Source organism: Gavia stellata, chromosome 28 (genome assembly GCF_030936135.1).
Source record: "Gavia stellata isolate bGavSte3 chromosome 28, bGavSte3.hap2, whole genome shotgun sequence".
NCBI lineage: Eukaryota > Metazoa > Chordata > Aves > Gaviiformes > Gaviidae > Gavia > Gavia stellata.
In genome coordinates this window covers 3,327,129-3,349,457 of record NC_082621.1, presented here as the reverse complement: position 1 = coordinate 3,349,457, position 22,329 = coordinate 3,327,129, and the positions used below count along the sequence as shown (strand labels likewise).

Sequence of the window (22,329 nt, the reverse complement as noted above, 5' to 3'; positions counted from 1 at the left end):
TCAGTAGTACTTCTCCGGCTCCTGCCACTTGGTCACCCAGTGTTTCTTGCGCCGGCGGGGCAGGAGGCCGCCGGGCTGGTAGCGCTGCTCCTGCCGGATCCTCACCGCGTGGTACTTGGGCATGATCCGGTAGTAGCGGGTCCGCTGGAAGAAGTCACACTGTGGGGAGAGGGAGGGGAGAGGGTCAGCGTGGGGCTGGAGAGGGTCCGCGTGGGGCGAAGGAGAGAGACCCCAGAGCCGGCGAAGAGCAGAGGCAAAGGGAGCAGCAGTCCTGGAGACCCCACAGAGCCCCTCGTGCCCTATAGGGACTCTACAGGGTCCAGCAGGAGAGAAGAGGCAGTGAGGAAGAGGAGAGGAGGCTGAAGAGGAGGAGGATGCCGCTGCAGCCGGCCCCGCGGGGCATTACCAAGCGGGTGGCACGGGCGCCCGGAGGGGGGGCAGCGGGGCTGCACCCCCCCTGCTAGTAGTCGTCCGTCAGCCGCTCGGTTTCCGACGGCTGGATCCTCATCTCCGCCTTCTGCCCCTTGGCTTCGTACATGGCCCGCGTGTTGGCCCGCCGGAAGAAACCGCACTGCGAGGAAGGAGGTGACAGGGGTCGGGGGGGGGGGACGGGAGAGGGGCTGGGGGGCTCCTGGCCACCCCCGCGGGGTAGGGGGAGCGGGGCGGCGAGCTGCCCCATTGCACCCTCACCCCGGGGATGCTGTGGGTGGGTGGCCCTGCGGACCCATGTAACCCCTCCTGGCCAGAGAGTGGGGTCCCCAGGGAGTCCCCAGGCTTCTGGGGGTCCCCAGGGAGTCGGAGACCCCCCCCCAGTCCCTGCAGTGCAGAGGGAGGTGGGAGCCATGGGGCGAGGAGGTGCCATCGCCCAGCTCTGCTCTGGGTGGGGTTTTTTTGCAGCTCCCAAAATGTTTTGCACCGGGGGACAAGTCAGGATACTCTGCTCCTCCTCAGCATCGCTCAGCAGCCGGGCACCTTCCACCCGGGGGGGGGCACCTTCCATCCGCCGCTCCCGAGCATCCCACAGCCAGGTGGGAAGGACAGCACCGGTGACACGAGCCCATCAGGTCTCAGCACGGCTCCTGCACCCCCTCCCCGGGAGGGGGATCCGGGCACCCCCTCACCTTCCAGAGCAGGAGGATGATCAGCCCCAGCAGCAGCAGCCCGGCCGCCACCGCCACCAGAACCAGCCACAGCGCGATCTCGGCCGGCTGCTCCTCCGTCAGCTCCGAATCCACGTCCACGGAGAACTGGAAGGGCCGAGAAGAGCCTCGTCAGGGGAAGAGCTCCCAGTGGCCCCAGTCCCTCCCAGCCTGTCCCAGTAAGAGGCTCCGGCATCGCTCACCCGCACTGTGTGGTTCCTCATGTTGATGGTGGGGACGTGGGTTCGGAGGAAGAGTGTCGCTGTGCCGTCCACCTTCACCCGGTCAAAATCGCTGTACTCCTGGAGGGGGGGGACAGATGATGGGGAGGGGACACGCGGATGATGGAGGGGTAAGGGACGCGTGTTAGCTGCTGAGCTGAGACCTGGCAAACTCACTGCCCTGTTTCAGCGCCGTCCCCAAGGGAGTAGCCCAGTTCTGTCCCCCCCATCGCCCTGCAGGGCCCCACACTGACCTCGATGAAGGTGCTGTTCCACAGCCGGGCGCGGACGCTGAAGGTGGTGGGGTGCTGGGTGTGGAGGAGGGGGCACTCGAACCAGATGCAGCGAGCGGTGCCCTGGGAGCAGCTCTGGGAGATAAGGAGGGGGGTCAGAGGCGGAACCAGAGACCCCAACACACCGCGTTGGTGCCAAGAAGCAGCATGCGCCGCGGTTCCGGTGTGGGGCACGTGCTGCCGGACCCCCCCAACTGCCCCGTGACCCCCACTCACCAGCACCACCTCCGACTTGGCTTTCTTGGCGGTGGCCAGGGTGACGGGGGGCTCCGCCGGCTCGGGGGCCTCCAGCTCCCGTCTCTGCCGGGACGCAGCCTGGTCCTCCAGCAGCTGCGGGGGGGGATGAGCCCCATCAGAGCCCGGGCAGCTCTGCCCCCCCGGGGCTGAAAGTACCCACGCAGTGGGGCAGGGACACATCCCCGCGAAGCAGCGGGGACAAGGTCACTCACGGTGAGGTTGAGGGGGTTAATGACCCCCCCGGGGGGCTGGCAGGTCTCGTTGCTGTTGACGAGGATCTCGGTGGGGTAGAGGAGCCATTTGCCGTTGGGGATCTCGTAGGGCCACTCGAAGCCCAGCAGGATGGTGCCCAGGGTGCCCAGCGACTCGCCCTTGGTGGTCACCTGCGAAGCAGAATGGGGGGATGGAGACCGGCGCTCCCCAGCCCCCCGCGGGCACCGGCTGCCCCCCGGCTCACCTGGAAGTCGAAGGTGAGGGGGCTGCCCACATCCTGCTCTCTCCGCATGGCCGACTCGCCCACCACCGTCCCGCTGAAGTGCGACTGGGTGTGGGAGGAGGCTCTGGGGACAGGACGAGGAGGGGACAGGCATGGCGAGGGGGGCAGAGCGGGCAGGGAGCATCTCCGGGGCATCCCTCCGTCCCGTTCCTGGGACACGGGGGGCCGTGCCCACTCCGAACGCAGCCAAATTCAGGTGGGGAGGATGGAGGGGACGCAGAGGGACGGGGAGGGGGGACAGCCTTGCTGCACTCACATGGTCAGCGAGGACTGGATGCTATAGTCCACCAGCAGCTTGGCCAGCACGGGCTGCAGGTCCTCCTGGGTGCTCTGCCTGCCGAGGCAGCGGGGTCAGCGTCTCCCACCACCGAACAGCCCCCAGACAGCGTGGGGCAGCCCCCCAGCAGGGGCCGTGGGGGTCCCCGTCCTGCCCACCCCAGGAGCCCCGCCTGCTTTCCAGTCCTTCCCGAACCAGCAGTGCTGCCGGACGCGATCCCAATCCACCAGCGCGTTTCCACCAAGCAAAAGAGGAGCCGACATCGCTCCAGGCACCCTCTTCCCAGCCCCAGGACACTCACGTGGACAGATCCAGCCACACCAAGACCTCCCGCGTGTCCAGCATGATCCCAATGGCCTCGAAGGTGATGATCAGCTCTGCCTGCAGCGCAGAGGGACCGTGGAGCAGCTCGGCCGGACCCCCACCTACCTGCTGAGCCCCCAGGCAGGGCTGGGGGGCGGCTGTGGAGAAGCACTTACCCTCTGGTTCCTCTTAAAAGGGTTGCCCAGCTCGCACAACACCGTCTCCGCAAAGGTACAGGCTCCGCTCTGGGGAGGGGAAGAGGGTGAGGAACGTCCCGGCAGAGCCCACCATGGTCCTTGTGCCTTCTCCAGCCGGGAATGGGGATGCCATCGCCTACCGGGCGAACGGAGGAGGGCAGCAGGCTGGCCGGCACCGTGACGTTGAGCAGCGCCTCGTGGGCATCCTCGCCGTTGGAGGGGGTGGTGGGCACGTTGGTGATGTTGATGCTCAAGTAGAGCTTCCGCACGTCCCGGCTGTACTGCAGCACCTGGGTACCGTTCAGCCTGCGCAGAGACCGTCCCCGCTCAGCACACTGGTGGCTCACCCCGGCGGGATGGAGATTCCCCCCTGGCACAGCCCGGGGTGGGGCTGAGGGGTGACCCGTGGCTACGAAGGGTGGCACAGCGGGTGGTAGAGGTGGACGGGGACCCGGAGGGAGCCGCTGTCACCTGGGCAGGGGCTGGTTCTGATCGGTGACGAAGCTGCTCTGGAGCTGGAGATTGCTGTAGCACTTGTTGTCGGAGCCGCACTCCTTCTGGAACTCAATCTGGAGGGACAGGGACGTCCCCATGAGCCTTCTCCCACCCCCCAGGCCAGGCTCGCCGGGGCGTTTGCAGCCCAGCGCCTCCATCACCCCCCCAGTCTCCATCACCCCCCCGGGCACCTTGGTCTCGTTCTCGTGGGACTGGTCCTGGTTGAGGACGGGGAAGGCGTCGAGGGAGCGGGGACCCAGCTCGAAGGCCCTGGGCTTCTCCACCAGCGAGTAGTTCATGGAGAGGATGATGGGGTGCAGCTTGTCTCGGATGTTGTCCTGCGGGGTGGCAGAAATCACAGCAAAGCCCCGGCTCCCTCCCCGGCCCCACCTCCAGCTCCAGCCACAGCCAGGCAGCCCCTGGCCACGTCTGGGGTACCAGCTCCTGCTCACACCCCGCTCGTGAGACCCAACAAACTCATCACAGGATGGATGGAGGGCTGGATGGTTGGATTTCCACCTCTTTTCCTGGCCCTGCTGTCCCCAAGACCCTCTGCCCCCCACCATCCCTCTCCCCATCTCCCAGGAACCGGTCCCCCAGCTCCAGTGCCACACGCAGAGCAACTTGCAGTGCACGCACACGCGTGCATTCACGCACACGCGTGCACTCACGCACGCTCACCAGCAGCAGGAGCTCCTTGGATTCACAGCGGGTCTCGGGCATGGGGAAGATGCCGCTGTAGGTAGCAGAGTGGGTCCCCAAAAACCTGACCCTGGGGGGGTGCCGGTCCTTGTCAGCCTCCAGGGTGTACTCCAGGGCTGCGGGGAGAGCGGCGTGCCGTCAGCGTGGCACACACGCGTGCCTCCGACGCAACCCCCTTGTGTGCACGCGTATCCCCTGCATACATGTGTGTGCGTCCCCACATGCCGACACGTGTGCATGTCCTCCCCTAAACGTGTGCTCATGCACACGCACACACGCGTCCCTGTGTGTGCACACACCCTTGCACGAGTGCTGGTGGGTGTCGTCCCCCCCCGCAACACATTCCCACGTGCACACGCACCCACGCCTGCACCCCCGGGCACTCACTGATCTTCTCCTTGTACTTGGGGTCTCCAGCACTCTGGTTGTAGGAGAAGCAAACAGTCACCGTGATGCTGGTGGGGGGGGAAAGGGGCCGTGAGCGGAGCCGCCGGCACCGCAGTGCCACGAGCACGCAGTGCCACGAGCGTCCCCGGCTGCACCGGGGCGGGGGGGGACGACAACTCACCAGGAATCAGGCGTGCACCGGGCAGGGTCCACCTTGCTGGGGGTCACCGTGAAGGTCTTGTTCAAGATGTTGATCACGGGCCGAGCTCTGGGCAGAGATAGGGGTCCGCTGAGCCCCCCCACCTCGCAGCGGCACAGCCCCTCCTGGCCCGCTGCCAGCTCCCGGAGCCGGGGCACATCGCTCCCTGCCCACCCCGCTGCTCCGGGGTGCTGGCAGAGGCAGGATCCGTCCCTGGGAGGTGGCAGGGAGGGCAGAAGGCTGCAGGACACCCGCCGTCCCCACTCCCTTACCTGAGCAGGACGACCCTCTCCGACAAGCTGCCCACCAGGAGGTCGGGGTAGGAGTTACCGTCCACGTCCAGCCCCCCGCTCAGCGAGTACCCGAAGGTCTCCATGCTGGCGGGACCCAGATCCCTCCCGCTGATCACCTGGGGGGCACGGCGGATTGGGGGGGGCGGTCACCCATTGCTCATCAGCCCCATGGATCCAGGGGATCTACCCGCTGCATCCCACCCTGGAGCGGGGGATGCTCGGAGCGGGTCCGGAGCCCCAGTGCCCTGGTGAGGGGCTCCCGGCACGGCCGTTACCTGCCGGGGTTTGTCCAGCAGCCCTTCTGCGCTGCTGTGGTAGATGTAGACCTTGCCGGGCTTCTCAAAAGGAGCCCCCACAGCGATATCTATGGGGAGAAGAGCAGGGTCAGCCCCACGGGGACAGGGTGGGGGCTGCCCCACAGTACCTCCACACCACCTCCACGCCCCCCCTGCACCCAGCTCTCACCCAGCCCCTCTCCTCCACGAATGCCTCCCAACCAAGATGCGCCCCATCTCCTTCTCTTCACCTCAAACCTCTCCAGAGACCCACCACACCCCGTCAAGTGGGATCCCCTCTTACCTAAAGACCCCCCCCGCCCCCCCAAAGGCAGCCCCGCTGTACCCCCCACCATGGCTCCCCCCTCAAGGGTCCTCAGCCCCTCACCCTGGAAGCCGTCCTGGTTGATGTCCCCGATGCTGGCCACGGCGAAGCCGAAGGCGGAGTCGCTGGGGCCGGTGAGGACCAGGCTGGGGTGGGACTGGAAGCCCCCCACCTCGTTCATGTAGACGTAGACTGCGCCCCCCACCTCCTGCTTCCGCTCGAAGTAGTAGGGGGCTCCCACCACCAGGTCCTGCCACCTGTGGGGCCGAGGGGGTGGTCGGGGCGGGGGGCTGCGACACAACCGCCCCCCGGACGCACCAGAAGGGGTGGGGACCCCCTTCAGACCCATAAAAAGATGACTCCCCCCAAAAAAAACCCCCACCCCCAGAGCCGTGCTCCCCCACACTATGACCCACAGACCCCCTTGAGCTGCGGGATGCCCCAGGAGAGACCCCCCCCACAGCGGGAGCTTGGGGGTCGCGGCCCCCCGCCCTCACCCGTCGTTGTTGAGGTCTGCCAGGGCCACGGCGCTGCCGAAGTAGGAGCCGATCTGGTGGCCGGGGAGGAGGAGGCTCTTCTGCAGCGTCTGCTGGGGGCTGCGGCTCAGCAGGTACACGGCGCCCGTGTGCTTGTACCGGGGAGCGCCCGTCACCACCGTCACCGCATCCTGCTGCAGCACCGCGCTGCCCACTTCCGCCGTGTACCCTGCCGCCAAACCCCCCCGGTGAGACAGGGGCCAGCGCAGGAACCCCCCCGACATCCCCAGACCCCGTGTCCCCCCACCATGACCCCCCCACCCCGAGCCCCTTGAACACCACGGTGTCACCACTGCCCCCCTGTTCACACCATCCCTGGGGGGTCTCCACGCCTCCCTGAACCCCGCACCCCTTTAACATCCACCCCCAAGGTTCCCCCTAAATTCACATCCCCCCCAAACCTCCTCCTCGCCCCAAATCCCCCCCCAAGCCCCGCAGGGGGGGAGCCCCCTGCCCTGCTGCCCCCCACCTATATAGGTATTGCCGCTCCTCTTGTTGGGGTAGGAGAAATCGTGCAGGTCCCACATCTCCCGCTGCAGCATGTAGTCAGTACCTGCGACGGCGGGAGGGGGGGTGTTAACTCCGCGGCGGGGGCAGCCCCTCGCCCCCCCGGCTTGGCACCCGCTCCCCTTGCACGCGCGGCGGCATGCATCGGCATGCGTACGGACACGCTCACCCACGTGCAGAAGGTTTGCATGGGTACGTGGATAAGCACACGCAGAGGTGCACACGCGTGATACATGTAGAGCACGCACAAGCGTGGAAACACGCGCACATGCTCCAGCGCAAGCATGCACTCACCATGCACACACGGGCATGTAAGCACTCACGTGTGCTGCAACGTGCATGCGCACACACAGATGCACAGACAAGGGGATGCCCCGTGGGGGTACGGGCACCAGGGATCCCCGGGGAAGGGGGCTGCCCACCCCTACCCCTCCCCAGGCACACGCACCTTGCCAGTTATAGGCGCCAGGCGCCCCAAAATAGATGATGTTGGCGGTGAAGCCGGCGCTGGTGCCCATCTGGCACATGCCGGTCTCGTCAGCGTCCGTGTTGGAGTTGCACATCTCGTTGTGGTAGGTCTGCCACTCGTCGCTGATGTTGAGGCGCAGGTCGTTGCCCCGCACGTAGCACTTGCCCACCATGCGCCGCTGGTCCTCGCTGCCCGACCACAGCACCTTGGTGTAACGGTGAGCGCAGGCCTACCGGGACAGCCCAGCACACGCCTCAGCACCTGCGGCACCCCCAAAAATGAGGGGCTACGGCCCCCTCCTTCTCAAGACCACCCCCCCCCCCGCCCCTTGTGCTCCCTGCGCCGTGATCCCGGCGTCAGGCCGTATACACAGATGCTGCCCTGCTATTAATGCAGCCCATACGTCACAGCGTTACCCTGGCTACGCCGCTCTGTAGGGTACGACACTGTCCTGCCACCCGAGAGCATCCGAGATGCTCGCGAGAGCCTCAATCCATCCGCACCAATACACCCTGCCAGGAGAGGGGTCCGTGCACCCTGTCACCCCACAGCTCCCTGCCCCAGGGGACAGGGAGGGGACAGGGGAGCTCCTGCAGTGCCTCTGCCCGCTGCCACCACCACGCTGGGGACACGTGCAAGGCACACGTGAAAGCACCAGCAGCTCCCTGGTGCGGTCACGCAAGGCGGCAGCTCAGGACTGGCACATGGGCGTGCAAAGAATCGGGGTGCGCGTGCAAAGAATCGGGGCGCGCACGCACTCACCAGCACCCTCCCCGCCGGCTGCCGCTGGCTGGCCACTGTCACCCCCAGCCACATGTCATCGATGATGGCCTTGTCCGGCTCACCTGGGCGGGGAAGAGACAGCGTGAGAGCGGGGACCCCGCCGCCACCCCCAGAGCCCCCCCGTGTGCCAGGAGGGTGTTTTGGGGTGCCCTGGGGCGCTCACGTACTCTTCAACTCAATGTCGAGCCGCTGGCAGTCGTTCCTGGAGGCGGTGAGAGGGCAGGCGTAGACGGCGCCCGTCCGCATGCCGTTCGCCGGCTCTGCATCTCGGGGGGCCCCGACCAGCAGCCTGGGGGGCAGAGAGGGGGACGGGTGGGTGATGGAGAAGGGGGCAGCGGGTCCACCCACCCCAATGCCCTCCACCTCATTTTGGGGGTGCAGAGCCAGGCAGGCTGCCGCGGGGAGAGGGTGGTGGGGCGTGATGGTGGCCAGGAGCTGCTTCCTCGGAGAACGTCACACCCTGACACCCCCAAATGATGGGGGCCCCCATCTCCAGAGCAGAAATGGGGGTTCCCCTTGGATAGGCATGCACGGGGCTGGCAGCAACCGGCCTCTCGCCCCCGGCATGCACGCGCACGAGCACGCTGAAAGGTCTCACAGGACAGCAAATGGACAGACCCCCCCAGCTCTGGGTGGGGGACAGACTGACGGACACGCTTCTTGCAGGACCCGATCCCAGCTCAGGCTCACGGCTGAGCCCCCCCATCCCAGTGTATGGGGGGGGTCAGGAAGAGGGGGTCGGGCTGATGCCGCGCCAGCTGGGAAAGCAAAGCGGGGAGCCGCTCGGCATGACACGGCCGCTGCCGGCACCGGGGCCCCCGCGCCTGTGTAAACAGCCGCAGCCCTTCCCGGCCAACCTTTGAGCCGGCGGCGAGGCCGAAGCCTCGGCGGCACAGCTGCGGCGTGTCCGGCAGACAGGCTCGCTGCCGTGCCAGGGAAAGCCATGGGAACCGGGTGTCTCGGTGAAGGGGGAGACCCCCCCAGGAATGGGGAGGGTGAGCTGGGACCAGCTCCGGGAGGGGCACACATGGGAGTCTGGGCTTGCCTCCCCCCACTGCGGGCAGCGCTGGGGGTCCCGGGGGAGGCAGCACCCTTCTGGGGGTGACACAGGCCCCTGGAGGGGCACAGACATCCCGGCTGAGTCACGGCGGTGCCACGCAGCGGGGAAGACGTCGGCATCCCTGGAGGGGTGCCCGGGCTGGAGACGCAACACCCGCAGCCCAGCTCCACGTGCGCTCGCCCCCCCAGGGGCTTTAAGGTGATGCTGAAGAATAAAAGGGCCCCCAGAGCCCCCCCAGAGCCATCTGAACCCCCACCTCACCCCAAGACAAGCAGCCCCCCAGCAGGGAAGAGGCTGGGGACCCCCAGGTAGCAGCAGGGCACAGGATCTGCAGCCCTGCCACAGACTGGGGGGACAGCAGGAGGACGCGGCATGCCCGGGGGGCTCCGGAAAGGCCAGCCTTTCCGCCGGGAAGTCCTTCGGGATCTCGAAGACAATGGCGTGGAGGAGGCACGGCCGCACCGTGCCAGCAGAGGAAGCGCGTCCCCCCTCGCAAGCAGGCTGCCGGGGGGAGCACGAGGCACCCAGGTAGCTGCCGCAGCCCCCAGACCTTATCACAGGGCACTGGGGTAACGAGCTGGCCAGTCCTCAGCACGGCCAACCCCGCCACCGATGAGGACGGGGACAAGTCTGGCTGTCCCCATCCCACTGCCACCAGGAAGGGAGCGCCGGGGAGGCTGCGCCGGGCAGGGCTGAGCAATGCGAGGCCGGGAGCGCGGGCGCGTCCAGGCAGCGCCGGGGCGGCTGACTCAAAGCCCAGGCGCAGGAGGAATGCGGGGCCCCAGGCAGCCCCCGCCCCGGCACGCTGGGGCCCCCCCACACACCCGCCCGGTGACGGGCACCGCCGGCGGCATCGCTCCGGCTGAGTCAGACAGATGCTGCAGGTGGGGGGGGGGTGTGGCATCACTCAGCCGCAGAAGAGCCCCAAAGGGGTGCAATGGGGGGGTCCGCTCCCCCCGGGAATGCTGGGCTGGGGATGCCAGGGGCATCTGCACTCCCCCGGGAAAGCGGGACCCGCTGGGTGCGAAGGCGAGGTTGTTTCCTCCTGACTTTTTCCAGCCTGGCACAAAGGAATCTGCCCCCCTAATTCCTTCCCCCCCCTGCATATGCCTGAAGGACACGTGGGGGGACAAGGGGCACCATTGTCCCCACCTACCTGGGGGGGAAGTGACTCAGTGCAGCCACCCTGTGACTCAGGGCTGGAGGGAGAAGCCGGGGGGGTCCTGCCCCCCCACCCCAAACCCCAGCAGGACCCGCAGCCCTCGGGTGCTGCCCCACCATCAGCGTGGCCCCTTGCTGGGGTGGGTGGGGGGGGCTGCCCCCCTGGGACCTGCCCCCAGCCTCTCCGGGTGGTCCTGGCTCAGCCGGACCCCGGCTCCAAGCAAAGCTGATCCCAACCACCGTCACTCCCCATGGCCGTGCCCCACAGGTCCCAGGGCGGGTGGGAACCGACTCAAGCCAAGCGGCTCCGGCGTCTCGCTGATCCAGCCAAGACTTCCCAGCACAGCAGCCCACCCGCAGGCTCTGCGCCTGGGGGGTGGCTTGAGGGATGCTGGGGGGCTTCTGAGCCCCACAGGAGCAGGGGGGGGGACACGCACAGGCATCCCTCACCCGTGCGTGCCCCAGGGTGCCACGCTACCGCCACACCCAGGAAAACCAGGAGCCGGGATGCTGGGGCTCCCATCTCGGGGAGGTCAGGACCAGTTTGTGGCACTGGTCCCATCCTGGGCGTGGGGGGGGGGACGAGGAGAGGGGGCACAGCCCAGGCCTTGAGCAGAGCGAAGGCAGGGAGGGTCAAACAGCAGCAAGAAGGGGAGGCCGGGAAGGGAGGGAGGCAGGAATGCGGGAGGCTGTGCCGTGTCCTGATCCACCCTGGTAAACTGGGGGGGGACACAGGACACGAGGGACGGTGGCGTTGGGGCTCCCCGCCGGCGCTGGCTGAGCCAGGAGAGGCGGCTGCGGGATGGTCACTGCACCAGGGCACCGAGCAGCCCCGAAACGCGGCCGTCCCCGGAGTGGGAGAGGTCTGACGAGGATGGCGGAGGGGGATCGGACCCAGATGGAGGGCTGGGCTTGGCCCCAAGGGGCTGTGCCACGGGGGTGGGGGGGGGGGGGGGGGGGAGTCCGCACTCCCCCCACACGGCAGCACCCCCCCAGCCCCAAACACCCCCTCCCCAGGGCGGGGAGCAGCTGGGCAGCGAGCGCAGCACCTCGTCCATCTCCCGACAGGCTCAAGGGGTGACAAGCGCTCAGGGCAGGAGGGGAAGAGCGGGTGGGTGGGGGCTCCGGCACAGCCCCCCCCATCGCCGGTCACAGGCAGCACCCGACTCGGGGCTGTGGGGACCCTCCCCAAGGTTTCACACCCCAAACTTCACCCCACGCCGGGGCTGGAGCAAGCGCTGGGTTCGCGAGCTCAGCTCAAGGGTACAGCCCCCCCAAACCCCCCCCCGAACCCCCAAAGGTGGGCAACTGAGGGGTGACCCCAGCACAGCCCACCCCTGCTCATGAGTCGCTGCTCCAAACCAGCCCCAAACCACCCCCCAACCCCGATTCCCCCCCAGCGCGGCTGCGTTTGCAACAGGGGGGCCCTGCAATGATCGATCCCCCCCCCCGGGAGCCCCGAGCAGGCAAATCCGCTGATGCCCGCGCCGGAAAGGAGGCGGGAGTCGGGGAGGGATGGCTCCTCGAAGCAGCGAGGGATGGATGACCCCCCGGGTGCCGACCGCGGCGTGTCCGTCCCCCCCCTCCGCCTGGCAAGGAGCCGTGGCCCCGCAGGACCCCGGCAGCTTTCGCCGGCCAAGGCGGGGGGAGCGCGGCCAGGCCGGCTCTGGCAAGCGGCAGAAAAACCAGGCGAGGGGGAGGGAAAGCTGGGAATTCAGCCGGCCCCGCTGCCGGCCATGCTCTCCTCCTCCCCACCCGCCAGCTGGGACCAGAAAGACCCCCGAGCACCAGGCAGAGCCCCCCCACCGCTCCTCCACATGCACCGGAGGGAAACTGAGGCACACAGAAGGTTGCAGATGTGGGTGCTGCTCCCGCACACACGGGGCCCCCAGCCTCCCTGGCACAGATGCACCGTGCCTCAGTTTCCCCAAGTCATTCAGGGACCCCCAAACCCACGCGGGTCAGGTTTCCCCAGCACCGCCGGGTCCTGCCAGCGCGGCCACAAGCCGAACCACATCCCCTGTCTGAGCCCGCGGCAGCAGCCGGAGCTGGCACGAGCAGCCGAAGGATTTTCTTAATCTCGGGGAGGCCGATAAGGCTTCCACCTCGCCTTCACCTGGCCCGGGGAGGAGCGAGCAAACAAACCTTTGCATGGGCACAGCTCCGGGACATGAAAAACACCATGGGGGTGGAACGGGGACGGGACTCCGGCGTCACACCGGCCATGCCGTGCCAGCCTGGCCCCCCGCCAGCCCCCAGCCGGGAAGCGGCTCTCCCCACCCCGCCGGGAGGTTGGGAATGCCAGCTGTGCTCCGGAGCATCCCTCTCGCCCCACCGCCATGCCAACACCTCCAGCAGCCGCATCGCGACGAGGCCAGGCGTCGAGCCCCCCCCCAAAAAAAAAGCACGGGACACCCCACCCCGTTGGGGACGAGGGTGGCAGGAAGCGTCCCCTTCCTGTCCCCACCCCGGCTGTGCACAGCACCTGGGAGGGAGCAAAGGGCAGGGGGAACCGCCATCCGCCGCCGAGGGAGGGGAGCGGGTTCGCCCCCGCGGTGCTGCAGCCCGGCTCAGCACCCCGGCGCAGCACCCCTCACCCCGGCGGGTGGCTCGGCTGCGGGGGGGGGGAGGCGCAGGGCTGGCAGCCCTGGGACGGGGGGGTGTTACGCCTGCACTGGTCCCAGCTCCCCACATCCGCCCGGAACGGCTCTGACACCCCATGTTGGGGACAACGGACACCCCCCCAGACGGAGCAAACAGCTCTTCCAGCCCTCTGCCACGCTCCTGCCTGCACCGTCCCCCCCGGGCAGGAGCGGGGGGCAGGCAGCTCCCCCGGCTCGCGGGACGGCGGTTGGCCGTCGGGCCACCGACGCCGGTTATTTGCCTCCTGCCACTTCCAGGAGAGGCAGGTGCCCCCCCGGACCTGCCCAGGGCGAGCGAGCCAGGCTCCGGCGTGCCCGCACTCGCCCCGGCCCCCCCCTGCCCGCGCAGCCCGTCCAGGTCCCCTGCCCACACGTGGGGCCCCGTGGGGAAGCAGGGATGTGCTTGGCATCCCCTGTCCGTGTCCCCCCCCCGGCCATGGGGACAGGCAGCGGGGGGCTGCCAGGGGAAGGGGGTGCAAATCCCCCCCCGGGGGTTTCACGCTCCCAAAGCCTTTCCCCCGCAGACGGCGGAGCCTCCGCGCCTCGCCTGCATCACGCTCAGACACGCACGGGCCACGTGGCACACGCCGGGGGAGCGCAAGTCCCTGCCAGGGCTGCAGCCCCCCCCCCCAAACCCCCCCGAGACAAAGCAACAGCCGCTGGCAGCGTCTCGGGGAGACGGATGAGGGGGTCTGCCCCGGTGCCAGCCAGGACTCCGACCTCCGTGCCACCCGGCCAGCTGCTCCGATGCCACCGGAGCTGGGGGAACCCGGTCCTGGGTGGGAGCCAGCGTGTCCCCGCGGGGAGGAGGGGTCCCCAGGGTGCTGGGCCGGCTCCCGCACCCCCACAGCTGCTCCATGGGGGGGGGAACAGCTTCACTCCCTCCTGGACGGGAGCAACAAGAAGGCGTCCCACGGCGGGGTGAGCGGCCAAAATGCATCTCTGGAATGCGGAGCAGCAGATGCCTCCGTCCAGCAGCTGCCACCAGTCCCTCCGCCACGGGCACGGCGGAAAAGAGGGAGCCCTCCGGGTCTCCGAAGGGCCCCTCCGCCCTGCGGGCAGGGGTTCCACGGAAGAGCGAGCCAGCAAAAACCTGTGCCCCCAAGCGAGAAAAACCCAACCCCCGCGCCGGCGCCTTCTCCCCAGCACGCACACGCAACTCGCACACGAGACTCCGGCCGGGAGGAGTGGGAGCCGGGGATGCTGCCTGCCAGAGGGGGGGTCCGGCTGAGTGGGGGGACAGCAGGGGACATGGCGAGTGACAGTGGCGGGATCGCACGGGGAATGCGCCGGCTGAAAAGGGCTTTTGTTGGGCAGCAGGAATTACAGTTCAACAGGTTCCCCAGGGCTCCCCTGGCAGAAGCCGGGCGGCCGGATGGGCACGGAGCCTCGCCAGCCGCCGGCCAGCGTCGAAGCGGGGACACGAGGGGTCCGCAACCGCCCCGCTGGGGGTCAGCGCAGACGGTGCCCAGCCGGGACCCCGCGGGTGGGGACGGCCCCCGCTTCCCGGGGCGGCTGCCAGCCTCCGTGCTGTCCCAGGGGGTCCCCGCTCTGCCGTGTCACCGGGGGCCTGGGCGGGGGGTCCCACAGCGGGTGCTCGGCAGGCGGGAAATAAGGGTGTGGGGGGACATCTCAGGGTCAGGATGGGACCCTGCCCCATAAAGGGGTGCAGAGCAAACCCACGAGCAGGGGATAAACACCCGAGAAGCTGTTTTACAGCGGGTACCCCCCCCATACCCCGAGCTCAGGGCTCCGGTGCTGCTTCCTCCCACGAGGGACATCCCCCCCAATTCCCACCCCAGCACCTAACCCCCCCCGGGACGCCCCTCTCCCCGCACCCAAAGCCCCACCAACCCCTCCTCCCGCCGCACCCCCCCACCCCCCATCCCCACGGCGCCCAGCGCAGCCCCGGGCCCTTCGCCCTGCCCCAGCGACCCTCACCGCCCCCTCGGGGGACCCTCACCCCACGGACCGCCCCCTCGGGGGACCCTCCCCCGCCCCTCGGGGGACCCTCACCCCACGGACCGCCCCCTCGGGGGACCCTCCGCCGCCCCTCGGAGGACCCTCACCCCACGGACCGCCCCCTCGGGGGACCCTCCGCCGCTCCTCGGGGGACCCTCACCCTACGGACCGCCCCCTCGGGGGACCCTCCCCCGCCCCTCGGGGGACCCTCACCCACGGACCGCCCCCTCGGGGGACCCTCCGCTGCTCCTCGGGGGACCCTCACCCCACGGACCGCCCCCTCGGGGGACCCTCCGCTGCTCCTCGGGGGACCCTCACCCCACGGACCGCCCCCTCGGGGGACCCTCCGCTGCTCCTCGGGGGACCCTCACCCCACGGACCGCCCCCTCGGGGGACCCTCCGCCGCCCCTCGGAGGACCCTCACCCCACGGACCGCCCCCTCGGAGGACCCTCCCCCGCCCCTCGAGCCCGAGGGCTCCGCTCCCCCCGACCCCCCCCCCCCGGCCCCCCCGGCCCCGCACTCACAGGCACCGCTCCCGCCGCTCGGTCTGGCGGTGCAGCGCTACCGAGAAGCCGAAGAAGCCGTCGGGGGTCGCGCCCTCCTTGAGCACCGGGAAGGCGCGGTCCAGGTTGAAGGCGGCGGCGGCGGGGAGCAGCGCCCCCAGCAGCGGCAGCAGCCCCGGCAGCAGCAACCGGCGGCGTCCCGCCATGTCCCGCAGCGGCTGCCGCAGCCGACCGCCGACCGCGCCCCACCGGGGCCGGTGCGCTGCGGGGGCGGGGCCGGGTACGCCCTTCCGGGCACGCCCCTTAAAGGGGCCGCACCCACCCACCCACCCACCGGGCACCTGCGGGGAGGGAGGGGGCCGCCCCCGCGCGTGCGCACGGGGGGAGGCGTGGCCATACCTGCGCGTGCACAGGCGGCGGCGGGAGCACGCGCGCTAGGCACACGCCCCGCCCACCGCGGGGCAGCACGCCCCTGCCCACGCCGCGCGCGGGGTGGGGGGGGGTGCGAGCGCGCGGGGTGGCGCGGCGGCGCGCGCGCCCGCGTGCGCGAGGAGCTGTGCGGGCAGCGCGGGTGGGCGCGAGGCGGTGCGCGCACATACACACACACCCCCGCCCGCCCCTCCACGCACAACCGTGACCGCACACGCGGGACGGCTCCACCTCCCCCCCCCGCCCTTCGCCCCCCCCGTCCCGCCCCTGGGCTGCGGGGGAGGGGGGGACAGCGGCCCCCACCCCCCCCCCCCAAAAAACCCCAGTGCGGGGGGGGGGACCCACGCGCACTGCCCTGCGCCCCGCGCTGTCCCATGGGACCCCCGGGATGGCACCCCCCCTCCTGGGACCCCCGCGACGGGACCCCCCCTACCTCGGCCCCCTGTGATGGACGCTTTGGGATGGGACCCCCCAGGGTGGGACCCCCGAGCATCAGACCCCGCCATGGGATGGGACCCCCCCAGGATGGGACCCCCAAGTTAGGGCCTCTGTGGGATGGGCCCCCCAAGAATTGGACCCCCCATGGGCTGAGACCCCCCACTGGGATGGGACCCCCCCCCCCCCCCAAGTTAGGGCCTCTTTGGGATGGGCCCCCCAAGAATTGGACCCCCCATGGGGTGAGACCCCCTGGGAAGGGACCCCTAAGTTAGGACCCCCCCCATGGGCTGGGACCCCCCGGGCTGGGACCCCCAAGTTAGGGCCTCTGTGGGATGGGTCCCCCAAGAATTGGACCCCCCATAGGCTGGGACCCCCCACTGGGATGGGACCCCCCCCTAAGTTAGGGCCTCTGTGGGATGGCCCCCCCGAGGATTGGACCCCCCCATGGGCTGGGACCCCCCCCCCCCAGGATGGGACCCCCAAGTTATGGCCTCTGTGAGATGGGTCCCCCAAGAATTGGACCCCCCATGGGCTGGGACCCCCCACTGGGATGTGACACCCCCCCCCCCTAAGTTAGGGCCTCTTTGGGATGGGCCCCCCGAGGATTGGACCCCCCCATGGGCTGGGCCCCCCAAGTTAGGGCCTCTGTGGCATGGATGGGACCCCCAAGTTAGGGCCTCTGTGGCATGGCCCCCCCGAGGATCAGACCCCCCATGGGCTGGGACCCCCCTGGGATGGGACCCCCAGGTTAGGGCCTCTGTGGGATGGGCCCCCCCGAGGATTGGACCCCCCCCATGGGATGGGCCCCCCAAGTTAGGGCCTCTGTGGGATGGGTCCCCCAAGAATTGGACCCCCCATAGGCTGGGACCCCCCACTGGGATGGGACCCCCCCTAAGTTAGGGCCTCTGTGGGATGGCCCCCCCGAGGATTGGACCCCCCCATGGGCTGGGACCCCCCCCCTCCAGGATGGGACCCCCAAGTTATGGCCTCTGTGAGATGGGTCCCCCAAGAATTGGACCCCCCATGGGCTGGGACCCCCCACTGGGATGTGACACCCCCCCCCCCCCAAAGTTAGGGCCTCTTTGGGATGGGCCCCCCGAGGATTGGACCCCCCCATGGGCTGGGCCCCCCAAGTTAGGGCCTCTGTGGGATGGGCCCCCCCGAGGATTGGACCCCCCCATGGGCTGGGCCCCCCAAGTTAGGGCCTCTGTGGCATGGCCCCCCTGAGGATCAGACCCCCCATGGGCTGGGACCCCCCTGGGATGGGACCCCCAAGTTAGGGCCTCTGTGGGCGGGGCCCCCCGAGGATCGGACCCCCCATGGGGTGCCCCCCCCCCCCCCAAATGGGACCCCCGCTCCTGAGCTCAGCCCCCCCGATGGGCCCCGCTGGGAGGTGGGATGGAGGGAGAGAAAATCCCCGGCCTCCCACGGCGCCTGCCCGCCCGGGAACGCCGGGAATGTGCCGGCTCCCTGCCCGGTACCGGCTCCGGGGACCCTCCCGCCGGAGTGGGTGCTCGGGCGTGGCTGTGGGGACGGGGGGACCCCCAGGGACTGGGTGCAGGGGGAGGCCGGCCGGGCAGGACCCCCCCCCCCGAGGGCCTGGCTGGGGTCAAGAGGTCAAGGCCAGACACGGAGAGTGGGACCAGGGCCACGGGGTCACGGCTGTGCCCCCCCCGGGGCAGCCACCCCACACTGGGGACGGGGACACCACACTGTCCCTGGGGAAGGCGGCTGCAGCCGCAGTGTCACCGCTTCCCTCCCAGGGAGGTGGCGGCGGTGGCTGTCACGGTCCCCAACCCCGGCAAAGGTCACCGGGAGCCATCGCGTGGCTCCCACCCGTGCCAGGAACCCCGTGGGGGGGTGGAAATGCCCCACCCCGGGTAGGGGGGGTGCTGCAGGATGTCACCCCCACCCCAATGTCCCCACGCCCCGGCACAGCTCCTGCGCCGGACAATGTCACTGGAAAGAGTGACGGCACAGGGGACAGTCCCAAGGGCAGCCTGGCCGGCAGCCGGCACATGGCTCTGGCACGGGGCCCTGTCCCCCGTCCCCTGTCCCCCGTCCCCTGTCCCCTGTCCCCAACCCCCAGTCCCTGTCCCCAGCGTGGGCTGGCCCCGATCCTGGCTCCGAGCACCCCAAACACCCGCTGTCACCCCGGGGACGGGTGGGTTTTCTCTCTGGCAGGTGACACGGCCCTCGGCACGGGGACAAAGAGCCCCCCCCCCCAGCTTGGGGACATTTTGGGGTGCAGTGGGTCTCTCTGCCCACCGGGTTGTCAACTGTTTCAGGGGTTCACCCCGCGGCCTTGGCTGCCACCCAGGAGGGTGCTAGCACCCAAGGAGGGGGGGGGGCAGCACCCCAAGAAGGGTGTTTGCACCTGAGGAAAGGTGTTTGCACCCAAAGAAGGGGCATTTTCACCCAAAGATGGGTGTCTGCATCCAAAGGGAGGTGTATGCACCTAAAGGGGGGGGTGTTTGCACCCCAAGGTGGGTGTCTGCACCCAAAGGGGGGTGTCTGCACCTAAAGGGGGGTGTATGCACCTAAGGGGGGGGTGTCTGCACCCAAAGGGGGGGTGTCTGCACCTAAAGGGGGGTGTCTGCACCTAAAGGGGGGGTGTTTGCACCCAAAGGGGGGTGTCTGCACCTAAGGGGGGGCTGTTTGCACCCAAAGGGGGGTGTATGCACCCAAAGGGGGGTGTCTGCACCTAAAGGGGGGTGTATGCACCCCAAGGTGGGTGTCTGCACCCAAAGATGGGTGTCTGCACCCAAAGGGGGGTGTATGCACCTAAGGGGGGGGTGTTTGCACCCAAAGGGGGGTGTCTGCACCTAAAGGGGGGGGTGTTTGCACCCAAAGGGGGGTGTATGCACCCAAAGGGGGGTGTCTGCACCTAAAGGGGGGGGTGTTTGCACCCAAAGGGGGGTGTATGCACCCAAAGGGGGGTGTCTGCACCCAAGAAGCCTGTTGACACCCAGTGGGGAGGTATCTGCACCCAGGAGGGGCATTACCCCCCAGGGAAGGGTGTTGTCTGCCGGGGGGGGGGGGCGGTATTAGCTCCCAAAGAGGGGACGTGTTCGCACCCAAGGGGGGGTGGCAGCCCCCAAGGGGGTGTCATCACCCCGACACACCACTAGATGGCGCTGTCCGCCCAAGGATGCTGGGGGGGGCGGGACGGGCCAGTCCTCCGGGAGACCCCCCCCCCGCACCCCTCCCGCCGCTGTGGCAGAGGTGGGGACACGAGGGGACTCCCGTGGGCACTGCCGGGGTGGGGGGGTGGGGTTTCCAACCGGGACACCTGGGTGGGACCCCCCCAACCTTAGGGGGGGCACGGGGGGGACCTCTGCAGCCTTGTGGGGGGGCAGAGGGGGGGACACCCCCAGCCTTGTGGTGGGCAGAGGGGGCGGGGGGGTGTGCTGGCATGTCCCTGTGGTCAGCCCTGCCAGCCCCCCCCCCAGCACCCACCCGCAGAGCCCCCCGGGTGCCCCAATAGGCTCCTTCTGCCACCCCCACCATCCCAGTTCACCCAAACTGGACCCCCCCCGCCCCCAGTGTGTGTCCCCCCCCATCCATGAGCTCCCGGGTTTTTGGGGCTCCAGCAAGCGCCAGCCTGGCCGAGAAGCCTCCGGCAACCGGAGGCACCAGTGCCTCCCAGTCCCAAACTGGTTCAGGACTGCACAGACCTGCTCCCTGCCTGCGCCCCGCTCCCCAGCCGCCCTCCCCGGCCTGCAGCTCCCCAACCGGCTTTTCCTGCTGGAGAACCCCTCTCCCAGAGGGAACCAGCCCTGGTGACAGTCCGGCTGGAGGGACAGCCAGGCCGGGGACCCGGGGATGTCCCAGCGGCTCCTCCGGGACCTTGGGAAACCTCCCCAGGGAGGCCCCCGCAGAGCTCCCAGCAGGACAGGCGGCAGGGCTGGCCTTCTCCCAGACATTTCTGTCCCCTGGGAATTAATCCCTCAAATCTCAAATTACATTTCCCGAGCGGGGAGGCGAGTCCGTGCCTTCCCCCACGGCTCGGGGTCACGCTTCTGCCTCCTGCCTCGTCCCGGCTGCTTCCCTCTGGAGCTGATTTCCAGTTCTATTTCTATTATTCCTATTTCTATTTCTATTTCATTTCTATTTCTATTATTTCTATTTCTGTTTCTTTCTTCTATTCCTATTCCTATTCCTATTCCTATTCCTATTCCTTTTCCTCTTCCTATTCCTATTCTTATTCCTTTTCCTATTCCTTTTCCTATTCCTATTCCTATCCCTTTTCCTATTCCTATTCCTACTGCTTTTTCTACTCCTATTCCTATTCCTATTCTTATTCCTATTCCTATTCCTATTCCTATTTCTATTGCTTTTCCTTTTCCTATTCCTATTCCTATTCCTATTCCTATTCCTATTCTTAGTCCTTTTCCTATCCCTATTCCTATTCCTATTCCTTTTCCTATTCCTATTCCTATTCCTATTCCTATTCCTATTCCTATTCCTATTCCTATTCTTACTGCTTTTTCTATTCCTATTCCTATTCCTTTTCCTTTTCCTGTTCCTATTCCTATTCCTATTCCTATTCCTATTCCATTCTCCTATTTCCGTTCTATTCACATTTTTGATTATTTTTCTACTTTATTGGTAGTATATTACAGACTTTAGTCGTTAACACGGCCTTTATTCGTGTTTATCCCGCTGGCGGCAGGGCCGGGACTCGAACCCGCGGCCCCGAAGGTGGCGCAGTTCCCCGCTGCGGCCGTCAGGTGGCGCCATTGCACCGCGCTGCACTGCTGGGGGGGGGCGGGGGGGACGGGGGGCAATCACGGGGGGGGACACACCGGGGGGGGGGGGGCAGGAGGGGACCAGCCCCGGCCAGGCTTGAGGATCCGCCCGCCGCCCCCTTCCAGCCCCCCCAGCCCCTCTCAGGGGTAAGGACCTGCCCGCAGAGGCAGAGACCCCCCCCACCAAAATAAAAGTCCCCCTCCCAAAGCCCCCCCCCCCCCCCCCCCCCCGGTGCTAAGCGGAGGGGGTGGCTGGGGACAGCCCTGCGAGTGGCAGGGGGTGGCAGGGGCTGGCTTGGGGCCCCGGCCTGGGTGACACTGCTTGGGGGGGGGGCTCTTAGGGCAGTGGGGGGGTCAGGGCTCTGACTGGGGGTGGAGAGGGGCACAGACCCCCGGGGGGGGGGGGTGCCCCCAGAATCAGGGCTTGTCACCACCCGGAGGTCTCCACAAGGCAGGTGGAGGATGGCAAGTTTTGGGGTATGTGAGGGTCCCCCGCTCCATGAGGCTCTGCCTTGGGGATGGCGTTGAACTGGGAGACACTGGTAACTACTGGGAGAAGGTCAGAGCCGGGGGGGGGGGGGAGTGGGTGTTTAAAACATACCCCCCCCAACCACCCAGCCCCAAGCCTGGCTCCTTCCCACTCCCTAACCCCAACCCTTCCACCCCCCTACCCCCAGCAAACACCCCCCCACCCTGCTCCCCCTCCAAATCCCCCCTCAGCACCAAGAGTCCCCCGGGGGGGGGGGCAGCGATCCCCTTGCAAAACACCCCCCCTGAATCACAGAGCGTCCCCGGAGGCCCAGCCAGCTGCCCCCTCCCGCCCCTGCTCCTGCAGACAGGAGCCTGCGATCTTTATTTATTCCTTCTCCCTCCTTCACCCACTCTTTGTTGTTTCTTGAGCGAGGGAAAGAAGGCAAAAAAAAAAAAAAGGAAAGAGAAAAAAAAAAAAACACACACACACACACACACAGAGAGAGGAGGCAGGAGCCTGTTTTGCCTCCCAGGCAATATTTCTGGAGCCAATCGGAATGCGCACCCACCCTGCCCTGCTCCCTAATTAAAGGCTTTAAGCAGGCGGCCGGGGCTGGAGGTTTGGGCACAGTCACTCGGTCGCTCCTCGCAAGAGCCAACGCGGAGGAGCCGGCTCTGGGCACGCCAGGCCTGACGCGCGGGCAGCCGGAGCCGCCAGGTTGGGGGGTCCCCAGCCAGGTGGGCAGCTCCCCCCCCCCTCCCCACCCAGTTCCAGCG

At 68.3% G+C, this 22,329-nt stretch overlaps 1 protein-coding gene across 1 annotated transcript; it reads right to left on the bottom strand.

The window, feature by feature from the left end:
- Positions 1 to 15,669, bottom strand: ITGA3 (integrin subunit alpha 3). The gene is made up of 25 exons (XM_059830327.1): positions 15,485 to 15,669; positions 8,302 to 8,423; positions 8,114 to 8,196; positions 7,331 to 7,580; positions 6,845 to 6,928; positions 6,337 to 6,544; positions 5,903 to 6,096; positions 5,515 to 5,603; positions 5,219 to 5,355; positions 4,929 to 5,015; positions 4,748 to 4,815; positions 4,340 to 4,476; positions 3,850 to 3,996; positions 3,635 to 3,732; positions 3,304 to 3,469; positions 3,143 to 3,211; positions 2,965 to 3,044; positions 2,643 to 2,720; positions 2,348 to 2,450; positions 2,103 to 2,273; positions 1,870 to 1,983; positions 1,615 to 1,728; positions 1,343 to 1,441; positions 1,122 to 1,247; positions 1 to 159 (listed from the first exon to the last, which is right to left on the bottom strand). The coding sequence occupies exons 1-25, from the start codon at positions 15,667 to 15,669 to the stop codon at positions 1 to 3; spliced, it is 3,168 nt and encodes a 1,055-aa protein (XP_059686310.1).
- Between the last annotated feature and the right edge of the window lie 6,660 nt (positions 15,670 to 22,329).

Bases quoted from the DNA above. Each gene is read 5' to 3' on its own strand.
- ITGA3 (XM_059830327.1), bottom strand. From the start codon at position 15,669: ATGGCGGGACGCCGCCGGTTGCTGCTGCCGGGGCTGCTGCCGCTGCTG. The intron at 5,016-5,218 runs GTAAGGGAGTGG...ATCTCTGCCCAG, and splicing joins GAGAGGGTCGTCCTGCTCAG to AGCTCGGCCCGTGATCAACA. The intron at 1,442-1,614 runs GTCAGTGTGGGG...CCCCCCCTCCAG, and splicing joins GGAACAGCACCTTCATCGAG to GAGTACAGCGATTTTGACCG.